General features: G+C 36.7%; 1 protein-coding gene across 1 annotated transcript in view; it reads right to left on the reverse strand.

Annotated features, from left to right (window-relative positions):
• Positions 1-666: 666 nt before the first annotated feature.
• Positions 667-12,527, reverse strand: part of IWS1 (interacts with SUPT6H, CTD assembly factor 1) — a 63,491-nt gene continuing 51,630 nt past the window's right edge. The window contains exon 14 of the mRNA XM_082396633.1: positions 667-1,932. Within this exon, the coding sequence (XP_082252759.1) occupies positions 1,897-1,932 (36 nt within the window). The 3' untranslated portion in view covers positions 667-1,896. The remainder of the gene's footprint in view (positions 1,933-12,527) is intronic.

Consider the following 12,527-nt stretch of genomic DNA (forward strand, 5'->3'; position numbering starts at 1 on the left):
GTTCAGTAGACAGGGCCGGCAAACACTGGAAGTGAGGAGCATGCTGGCACCAGAACCCAAACTTTCCTCCTCACTGTTGCGCTTCCTTGACTGATGTGGGAGGTTGGAGTGCCAACAGCTTGCCTTTGACTGGAGCATTAGTTGGCTAGGGCTGCCCTAACAAAGGACCGCAGACTGAGTGACTTAAACAACAGACATTTATTCTCTCACAGTCCTGGAGGCCAGAAGTCCAAAATCAAGGTGTCAGCAGGGCTGGTTCTATTCACGCCTCTCACCTGGTTTTTGATGCTTTGCTGGCAATCTCTGGCACTCCTTGGCTTGTAGAAGCATCGCCCTGATTTCTGTCTTCCTCTTGACATGGTGTTCTCCCCGTGTGTCTGTTTCCAAATTTCCCTTTTTATAAGGATACCAGTCAGACTGGATTAGGGACCCACCTACTTCCATAGGGCCTCATCCTAACTCAACTAATTACATCTACAATGACCCTATTTCCAAATAAGGTCACATTCTGAGGTACTGGGGGTTAGACCTTCAACATATGAATTTGAAGGGGGCACAGTTCAACTCATAACAACCCGATAGCCATGAGTGAAAGGTCCTGTCCCCCCCTTCCCCTCTCCTCTTTCTGCTCCCCCCCATTTTTCTTCTCTCTCATCTCTCTCCCCCACCTTTCCTCCCTCTGTCTCTCCCTTCTTCCAAAAGAAGTCCAACTATTAGTGCTGGCTGTAGACGTGAACAGAAAATGATCTGATGTGAGAGAGCTGGAGAAGAAAAATTTCAGGGTACAGAGCAGTGGCAATTCCCTGCTATGGTGGTGTTTAAGAATCTGGGGAGTCCCAAAGGCCTGCCTTGGGCGTTTCTTGATTATCTGTGCCTCTCTGTGGAGCGAAGTGCTAACAGTCTTACCCGCAGGAGAGCTCCATTAGGAGCGTGGTGAGTGGGAGAGAAAGGTGACAACAGTGTGGATGCCGGGCCCTCATTTCCTCTCTTAGAAGGGACCATTTAGAACCACATATGCTCACATAAGAGAGTGGAAACGTGATTGCCTGTGTGTGGTAGGGAGATTTGCACTCGCATCCTTTGCACTGTTAACTGTTTCTTTTTTAACCATGGGCAGCTTTTACTTTCCAATTAAACAAATAATAATGTAAAAAACATACAGGGGTGAGTGGGTAGAGAATGAAGCTCTGCCACCGGAGGCTGCGATGACTCCTGCAGCATGGCGGGAAGGCCTCCTCCAGGTGCACCCTCATGGGTACAAGAACACATGGTTTTTGACCCCAAAGATAATTATCTTGATTCAGCTGCCTCAATTAGCAGACTTGGCTCTGAATAACTTATCATTCTTGTTCCAAGCCTGCTTTTCTTGAAAGAACAGTTTCTTACCATTATGGACACTCAGGGGACTCTGAAGATGACATTGTGGTTTGTTAAATATTTTGAGCAATGGCAAGTGCTCAATTTTGGAATAAGTATACGCCTTCTCAGGGTGGTGTATCTCCAGATTGACTGGGTCAGGACATACACACCTGGAACTACACTTTCCCTCCAACATTCCATCTTCTTGGGAAAGACGGGCTTGCTCTGTCACCTGATTCTTCTCTTATGGTGAATCCTTTTCTCTCAGGGTTCCCATAATCCCTGCAAGTGGGCCTCTGTCTGGGCCACTCCAGCCCATTAATCCAATCAATAATCAAACCCAGTAGTGGACAAAGTTCAAAACTTTCCCCCCAGATCCTTAGCCCTAACGAAAATCAATGAATATGATGTCTGAAGAAGGTTGTCATCAAACCATTTACCAGTTTGGCTGAATCTCAGCTCCTACGTGGCTGTGACCCACTGAGGCTCTTCATTAGGATTTAGTTTTGTCAGTGTCCTGAGGTCTCCATTTATTATTCAAGGTGTGATTGCACTGAGCAGTAACAGCAAGACCTGGGAGAGAATGGACACAGGTGTTCATTTCAGATGGCATAAGTTTAACAAGGTCCAAGAGCAACTACAGACTCGGCACAAAAACTCCAAGCATATATTTAAATCCTAGCATTTCCTCCAGAAAACACCAGAGCATAACCAAAAGCTTTGGAGGCAGAATTGACTTCAGATCTTTGGATGGCTTGCTATTTACTGTGTGACTTTGGGCTGTCATTTCATTGTGAACACATTTTCTCACTTATATAAAAGGTAATGATAGATGGTGATCACTCTGTAGTGTATACAGATGTTGAACAATAATGCTGTACACCTGGAACTGATATAATTTAGAAAATAAAAAATAAAAGGTAATGATGACTTCTTATAGTTAATTAAAAAATTAACCCAACACATAGTAGGCACAAGGCTGGATTTAGTTCCTCTCCCTTTCAGTAGAGAAATGTACAGGATGGTCCTTATAAGACCACCTATGCTATGGGATTGACTTACAAAGTTTTGCTTTTCTGCTTTAAAAAGAAAATTGGTTGATATGAGAGCAAATTCATTCTGAATTCACCTCTAAGTTTAATATGATTATGCTGAAACTCTACTGTATTTGATTCATTTTAAAATTTCATATTGAACAATATTATTTCTCAAGAAACACTTAAATGGCTTTATCCACCTCATGGTTTTCTCTCTGACTTCATCAGTAAAAACAGAATAGCAATCATTAGGAATGATCAGAAAATAAAAGCCAAGGGATGAAAAGTCTGAACAATAAAAGCTATCACATACTCCATGTGGAAAAGATCCAATTGATCAGGTGGCCAGGAAAGCACATAGGATCTGGAATCAGAAGGCCTGAGCTTGAATTCTGGCTCTGCCATTCACCAGGTAGGTGGCATCTTGTTCCCTTGGCATCATTTTCTTCACAAAACAGGGACAACACCATCTCATAGAAGTAAGTACAATAAATGTCAAAATGTGAAGCGCTGTGTGTTGGTTTAGCTCAGCAAACTGGAGACAACCACATGGACCTGGTCCATGACCCCTGGGGACTCACAGACTCTTTGACTTGGTCCTACTTCTTCCTGACATGGGTTTCAGAAGAGGCCAGCTTGGAATGGCTACACATAACTACATTAGTCAACTACCATGTAAGCTCCTCAAAAGACCAGTGCTTACTGACCTCTGCCAGTCTCACACAGAACTGGTCCGGGGGAACCCTCTCTATTTCTAGACTACGTCTAGCCAAAAGTTATAACTTCTTGCTCAAAGAGCATACAACAAAGACAAGAACTACAAATAAATCACTCTTCCTCCAAACTCAAAGGACACTCCAGAATCTACCTCTGCCCACCAGTGGGCCAGCACTAGCCCTAGGAACCCCAGGGGCCCTGTATTCAGCAGCATCATGACCCAGCCCTGCCCACCAGTGGCCAGCAGCATCTGCACAAGGCAGGACCTGGAGACCAACCGGATGGTGGCTAACCACACCTACCAGACCACCTACCGTAGTCAGCCTGCCACAACAAAAGGATGCATACTGCCCAAATGGGGGCACCCCGACAGCATATAGCCCTGGTGACCAGAGAGGAGTGTGCTGCTGGGACTCATAGGACATCTCCTACAAAAGGCCACTTCTCCAAGGTCAGAAAATGTAACCAACCTACCAAATACATAGAGGTAAAATCAGCAAAGTAGACAAAATGAGGCAACAGAGGAATATATTCCAAATGAAGGAACAGGATAAAACGCCAGAAGAAGAACTAAGTGAAGTGGACACAGCCAACTTACCTGGGAAAGGAAAGAGACATCCAGACTTCCAAACAGGATCAACCCAGAGAGGAGCACTCAAAGACACATTGCCATTAAAATGGGAAAAATTAAAGATAGAGAGAGAATATTAAACGTAGCAAGGGAAAAGCAATAAGTTACATATAAGGGAACTCCCATAAGGCTATCAGCTGACATTTCAGCAGAAACTCTGCAGGCCAGAAGGGAGTGGCATGATAAAGTGATGAAAAGGGAAGACCTACAACTAAGAATAATGTACCAGCAAGGCTTTCATTCAGATTTGATGGAGACACCAAAAGCTTTAAAGACAAGCAAAAAATAAGAGTTCAGCACCACCAAACCAGCTTTACAAAAAATGTTAAAGGGACTTCTCTAAGTGAAAAAGAAAAGGCCACAAATAGAAACATGAAAATTATGAAAGGAAAAAGCTCATTGATAAAGGCAAATATACAGTAAATGCAGTAAATCAACCATGTATAAAGCTAATAGGAAGGTTCAAATACAAAAGGAGTAAAAGCATTTATATCCACAATAAGTAGTTAAGGGATACACAGACAAAGCATGTGTAAAATATGATGTCAAAAACAGTAAACATGGTAGGGAGTAAAAATGCAGGGTTGTTAAAATGCATTTGAACTTAAGAGATCAGCAACTTAATCACATATATATATAGAGATTGCTATATATAAACCTCCCAGTAACCACAAACCAAAAATCTATAATAGATACACATACAGGAAGAAGAAAGGAATTCAAACATAACACTAAAGATAGTCATCAAATCACAAGGGAAGAGAACAAAAGAAGAAAACAACAAAAAAGAACTACAAAAATAACCTCAAAACAATTTACAAAATGGCAATATATACATACCTATCAATAATTACTTTAAATGTAAATGGACTAAATGCTCCAATCAAAAGACATAGAGTGGCTGAATGAATACAAAAACAAAAGCTACATGTATGCTGCCTATAAGAGACTCACTTCAGAGCTAAAGACACACACAGATTGAAAATAGGAGGATGGAAAAAGGTATTCCATGTAAATGAAAACAAAAAGAAAGTTGGGGTAGCGATACTTATATCAGACAAAATAGACTTTAAGACAAAAACTGTAACAAGATGAAAAGAAGGACATTATGTAATGCTCAAGGGGTCAATCCAAGAAGAAGATATAACAATTGCAAATATATATGCACCCAACATAGGAGCATCTGAACACATAAAGCAAATATTAACACAAAGGGAGAAATTGACAGTAACACAATAACGTAAGGGGACTTTAAAACTCCACTTATGGGAGTTCCCTGGTAGGGAACTAGTGGTTAGGATTCTGGGCTTTCATTGCCATGGCCTGTGTTCAATCCCTAGTCAGGGAACTGACATCCTGCAAACTGCATGGCATGACCAAGAAAAAAAAAAAAAAAGCCACACTTACATCAATGGACAGATCATCCAGACAGAAAATCAATAAGGAAACATTGGCCTTAAATAACACATTATTCCAGATGGAAAAAAAAATATATATATATATATAAAACATTCCATCTAAAAGCAGCAGAATATATTCTTTTCAAGTACACATAGAACATTCTCCAGGATAGGTCACATGCCAGGCCATTAAACAATTCTCAGTAAATTTAAGAACACTGAAATCATACAAAGCATCTTTTCCAACCACAATGCTATTAGACTAGAAATCAGCTATAAGAAAAAAACTGCAAAAATCACATACACGTGGAGGCTAAACAGTATGCTACTAAACAACCAATGGAGCACTAAAGAAATCAATGAGGGAGTCAAAAAATACCTGGAGACAAATGAAAATGAAAACAAAATGACCCAACATTTATAGGATACAGTAAAAGTGGTTCTAAGAGGGAAGTTTATAGCTGTACAAGCCTTGTCCTCAAGAAACAAAAATATCTCAAATAAACAACCTAACCTTACACCTAAAGGAACTAGAAAGAGAAGAACAAACAAAACCCAAAGTTAGTAGAAAGAAAGAAATCATAAAAATCAGAGCAGATATAAATAAAATAAGAAACTAAAAAAATACTAGAAAAGATTAATGAAACTAAGAGCTGGTTTTTTGAAAAAAATAACAAAATTGAGAAGTCTTTAGCTGGACTCATTAAGAATAAAAAGGAGAGAGAGCCAAAATCAATAAAATCAGAAATGAAAAAGGAGAAGTTACAACTGTCACCACAGAAATACAAAAGAACATAAGAAATTACTATGAACAATTATATGCCAGTGGTGAACATGGGTGTAAAATTCCTCAACAAAATATTAGCAAACCAAATTCAACAATACATTAAAAGGATCATATACCATAATCAAGCGGGATATATCCCAGGGATGTGAGGATGGTTCAATATCTGCAAATCAATGCAATACACCACATTAACAAATTGAAGAATAAAAATAGGATCATCTCAATGCAGAAAAAACTTCTGACAAAATTCAATATCCATTTATGATAAAGTCTCCAAAAGTGGGTATAGAGGGAATATACCTCAACATAATAAAGGCCGTATGATAAGCCCACAGCTAACATCATATTCAATAGTGAAAAGCTGAAATCATTTCCTCTAAGATCAGGAACAAGACAAGGATGCCCAGTCTCGCCACTTTTATTTAACATGGTATTGGAAGTCCTAGCCACAGCAGTTAGACAAGAAAAAGAAATAAAAAGAATCCAAATTGGAAAGGAAGAAGTAAAACTGTCAATGTTTGCAGATGACACGACACTATACAGAGAAAACCCTCAAGACGCCACCAAAAAACTACTAAAGCTCATCAATGAATTTGGTAAAGTTGCAGGATACAAAGTTAATATACAAAAATCTGTTGCACTTCTATACACTAACAACAATCAGAAAGAGAAATTAATAAAACATCCTATTTATAATCACATTGAAAAGAATAAAATACATAGGAATAAATCTAACTAAGGAAGTAAAAGACCTGTACTCAGAAAACTATAAGACAGTGATGAAAGAAATTGAAGATGACACAGATGGAAAGATGTATCACGTTCATTAATCAGAAGAATTAATGTTATTAAAATGACCATATTGCCCAAGGCAATCTACAGATTCAATGCACACCTTATTAAAATACCCATGATGTTTTTCACAGAACTAGAATAATTCCAAAATTCATATGGAAACACAAAAGACCCCAAATAGCCAAAACAATCTTGAGAAAGAACAAAGCTGGAGGTATTACACTCCCTGATTTCAAACTACAATACAAAGCTACAGTAATCGAAACAGAATGGTACTGGCATAAAACCAGACACACAGATCAACAGAACTGAATAGAAAGCCCAAAGTGAACTCACATGTATATGGGCAATTAATCTACAGCAGAGGAGGCAAGAATGTACAATGAGGAAATGACAGCTTCTTTAGTAAATGGTGTTGGGAAAAATGGACAGCTACATGCAAAAGAATCAAACTGGACTACTCTTTCACACCATGCATAAAAGTAAATTCAAAATGGATTAAAGACTTAAATGTAAGACCCAAAACCATAAAACTCCTAGATGAAAACATAGGCAGAACACTCTTTGACATAGGCCTTAGAAATATTTTTTTGGATATGTCTCCTCAGGCAAGGGAAACAAAAGCTAAAATAAACAAATGAAACTATATCAAACTAAAAAGCTTTTGAGCAGAAAAGGAAACAATCAACAAAGTGAGAAGACAACTTATTGATTAGGAGAAAATATTTTCATATCATATATCTGATAAGAGGTTAATATCCAAAATATGTAAAGAGCTCATACAACTCAATAGAAAAAAATGTGATTAAAAAATAGGCAGAAGACGTGAATAGACATTTTTCCAAAGAAAACATAATGATGGCCAACAGAGAAGATCCTCAATCATCAGGGACATGAAAATCAAAGCCACAATGAGCTATCATCTCTTCACACCTGTCAGTAGAGCTATTAACAAAAACACAACAAATAACAAGTGTTGGTGAGGATATGGAGAAAAGGGAACCTTCATACGCTTCATATGCAAAGTAGACTTTTAAGTCAAAATCTGTTATAAGGGACAAAGAAGGACATTATATAATGATAAAAAGGTCAATTCACCAAGAAGATATAACATATAAACACACACATATATATAGCAAACATCAGAGCTCTTAAATATGTAAAGCAAACACTGACAGAATTAAAGGGAGAAATAGACAGATTTACAAAAATAGAAGAAAACTTCAATACCCTCTTTCAATAATGGATAGAACAGCAAGACAGTAGATCAGTAAGGAAATAGAGGCCTTGAATAACACTGTAGACACCAATTAGACCTAGCAGACATATGCAGAATGTGTCACTCAACCACAGCAGAATATACATTATTCTCAAGTGCACATGGAATATTCTCTGGGATAGACCAGATGTAAGGCCACAAACAACTCCTACTAAATTTTAAAGGATTGAAACCATACAAAGTATCTTTTCTGATCACGACGGAAGAAACTAGAGAAATCAATGGCAAAAGAAAACAGGAAGATCCACAAATATATGGAATTTACACAGTACATCTGATGGCTCAAAGAAATCACAATGGGAATTAGACAATGTCTTGAAATAAATGAAAATGAAAATACAACATACCCAAACTTACGGGATGCAGCAAAAGTAATGCTAAGAGATAAATCTATAATTGTTCATTGTTATATTTAAAAAACTGAAATCAACACCCTAACTTTGCACCTTAAAAAACGAGAAAAATAACAACAAACTAAACTCAGAGCAAAAGCAAGAAAATAATAAAGATTAGAGCAGAGAGAAACAAAATATAGAAAAAAAAAAAGCAAAACAAAGACTTGGTTCATTGAAAAGATCAGCAAAATTTAACTTTAGCTAGATTGACTAAGAAAAAGAGATGACTCTAATAACTAAAATCAGCTATCAAGGAAGGGATATTACCACCAATTTTACAGAAATAAAAAGAATTATAAAGGAGTACTATGAACTGCATGTCAACAAATAGGGTAACATAGATAAAATGGACAAATTTCTAGAAACACAATGTACCAAAACAGAATCATGAAGAAACAGAAATATGAATAGATCTATAACTAGTAAGGAGAATAAGGGACTTCCCCAGAGGTCCAGTGGTTTGGACTCCGTGCTTCCAATGCAGGGGGCATGCGTTCAATTCCTGGTTGGGGAACTGAGATCCCACGTACCATGTGGTGCAGTCAAAAAAAAAAAGAAAAGAAAAGAAAAAAAAAACTAGTAAGGAGATTGAAACAGTAATCAAAAACCTCCCACCAAAGAAAAGTCCAGGACAAGATGGCTTCACTGGTGAATTCTATCAAATATGAAAAGAATTAACATCAAACCTCCTCAAATTATTCCAAAAGAAAATGGAAGAGGAGGGAACACTTCCAAACTCCAAACTCTGAGGCCAAAACCAGAGAAAGACAGTACAAGACAAGAAAACTACAGACCAATTATCCCTGATGAATACTGACTCAAAAATTCTCAGCGAACGGGGGGTGGGGTTATGGGTGAAGTGGGTGAGAGGAGTCAAACGATACAAACTTCCAGTTATAAATAAGTCATGGGGATGCAATGTACAGCATAGCAACTATAGTTAATAACACTGTAGTGCATATTTGAAAGTTGCTAAGAGAGTAGATCTGGTAAGTTCTCATCGCAAGAAAAAAATTCTCAACTATGTATGGTGATGGATGTTACCTAGACTCACTGCAGTGACCATTTTACAATATATACAAATATTGAATCATTATGTTGTACACCTGAAACTAATATAATGTATGTCAATTATATCTCAATAAAAACAAAACAAAAACCTACTACTTCAGTCTAAAATATTAAAAGGTTATTTAAAAATAACTTTAATTCTAGTAATTCACACCCCCTCCTGCAAAATAAAAGATACTGGCTTTCAAAATTGTCACAATTCAGTATAAGGAAGTATATCAATTCTTTAAAAGATCCACGTTTAAAAGAATTGTTACAAGGAAAATTAAATGAGGATATTGAACGAGATAGGTGGAAACATCCTCAACACAGGGGGGAAAAAATCCTCTTGTGTCCATGTCTTACAATAAAGTAAATAAACCTGTAGGCCTATATTATTCACATGTAACTCAGTGAAGGTCCTCTTCAGAATGACTTTTTGAATTTTGATATGACAAAGATGATTATGTATCAGGTGACTGTGAGGTTGTTCAAACTAACAATCTCCAACTGATGCTTATTATTATTATCATTAGAGTGAGGCATTTCTAATTATTTCCTAGATTATAAACTTCTCGAAGCTGGGATCATACTTTCTACACCTTGAGATTCCTTACATCATTAAGTATCATGATCTAAACATAAATGTTTGTTAAACTGAATTTCTGTATAAGCTGATAGTCTTTTATTTTCAAACCCTAGGAAAATAAAATTTATTGAACTAAAAATACAATCTATTTCTCATGCTATAATGGACTCACATGAAACTCTCGAAACTTGTGAATTATTTTCAAAAATGTATTATGACTAAGAAAAAAAGCTCTTAGCAATAAAAGTTGTATAGATACTAAATTATCTCTTAACTTTCACTTTAGTTAAGACATAACTTTATATGTGGATAAACTGTACATATTACCACATTTTCAAAAATAAAGAACTTGTACCAAATGTTAGAACAGAGTAATTAGAGATTGCCTTTAAAATTCTGAATTGTTTCATTACAGATATTTGGTTAATTATTAACCCTTTATTCCTACCAGTAGAGAAGGGGAAGAGTCAATGTTATGATAATTCTCTTGCTATATATAATAGGATCGCGTATTACCAAATTAAGAAGTTGAATTAGGCCACACTACCAGAGTAGCTAGAAAAATAACTTTGCCAAATTAAAGTTAAAATACAAGTTGCTATTAGAGTGATTTTTAGGCCATCTGTTGAGTAAGAAATATCAGTGAACAGTAAGATCAGTGCCAGAGCCTAGGAATCATATGACTATAGCATATAAGCAAGAATACACATTCATTAGGTATCATAGGTGTTCAATGCTTTTAACTGCAAAAGCAAGAGAATATTCAAGTAATATTAATAGAGAGTAGAGGTGAACAAAAATTTTAGTCACTCTGTGATTAATGCTGTTGACAACAACAAAATCATGGCTTTTTCTTCTAGGAAATGTTTTTTTAAAAATCCTCAAAAAAATTTTAGCCAACAAATTCAATAGCACATAAAAGAATTATGCACCATGACCAAGAGGGATTTATTCTTTTTTTAAAAATAAATTTATTTTATTTTTGGCTGTGTTGGATCTTCGTTGCTGCGCGTGGGCTTTTGTCTAGTTTCGGTGAGCCGTGGCTACTCTTCCTTGCGGTGCACAGGCTTCTCATTGCAGTGGCTTCTCTTGTTGCAGAGCACGGGCTCTAGGCGAGCAGGCTTCAGTAGTTGTGGCGCATGGGCTTAGTTGCTCCACGGCATGTGGGATCTTCCTGGACCAGGGCTCAAACCCGTGTCCCCTGCATCATCAGGCAGATTCTTAACCACTGCACCAGCAGGGAAGTCCATGAGGGATTTATTCTTGGAATCCAAGTATGGTTCAAAACACAAAAATCAATCAGTGTAACACATCACATTAACAGAATAAAGGGCAAAAACCACATGACCATCTCAATTGATGGAGAAAAAGCATTTGACAAAATTCAACATCTTTTCATGATAAAAAACATTCAACAAACTGAATAGAAGGAAACTATAACAACATAATAAAGGCCATACATGACAAGCTCACATCATACTCAATGGTGAAAGACTGAAAGCTTTTCCTCTAAGATCAGGAAAAATTAAGGATGCCTACTTTTGAGACTTCTAATCAAATGGTACTGGAAGTCCTAGCTAGAGTAATTTCACAAGAAAAAGAAATAAGTCAACCAAACTGGAAAGGAAGAAGAAAAATAATGTTTGCAGACATGCTCTTAAATACAGACATGCCAAAAGATTCTACACTCACACAACTACACACACCTGTTAGAATAAACAAATTCAGCAAAGTTGAACGATATAAAATTAATATACAAAAATTTGTTGCATTTCTGCATGTTAACAATGAAAAATCCTAAAAGGGAACTAAGAAAATTCCATTTACAATAGCATCAAAAAGAATACTTAGGACTAAACTTAACCAAGGAGGTGAAAGACTTCTGCACCGAAAACTATAAAATGTTGCTGAAAGAAGTTAAAGAAAACAATATATGGAAAGACATCCTGTGTTCATAGATTGGGAGATTCTTAAGATGTCAGTACTACCCAAAGTGATCTACCGAACCAATACAAACCCTATCAAAATCTCAATGATGTTTACTGCAGAAACAGTGTAATTCATCCTAAAATTCATATGAAATCTCAAATGATCCCAAATAGAAAAAACAGTCTTGAAAAAGAATGATGTATGAGGACCCACACTTTCTGATTTCAAATTTTAATACTAAACTACAGTAGTCAAAGAAGTATCATACTGGCACAAAGACAAACATAGACTGATGGAGTCCAGAAATAGACATATATGGTCAAATAATTTTTGATAAGGGTGCCAAGACCATTAAATGGGAGAGGACAATCTTTTCAACAAATGGTGTTGGGAAAACTAGATATTCACATGTAAAAAAAAAAAAAAAGTTGTATGCTTACCTTATATCAAATGCAAGTTAACTCAAAATGGATCAAAGACCTAAATATGAGATAAAACTCTTATAGGAAAACATAAGAAAAACTTCATGAATCATCAAAAAAATCTACAAACAATAAAT

The sequence above is a fragment of the Balaenoptera borealis genome (assembly GCF_965194805.1).
Source record: "Balaenoptera borealis genome assembly, chromosome: 6".
Taxonomy (NCBI): domain Eukaryota; kingdom Metazoa; phylum Chordata; class Mammalia; order Artiodactyla; family Balaenopteridae; genus Balaenoptera; species Balaenoptera borealis.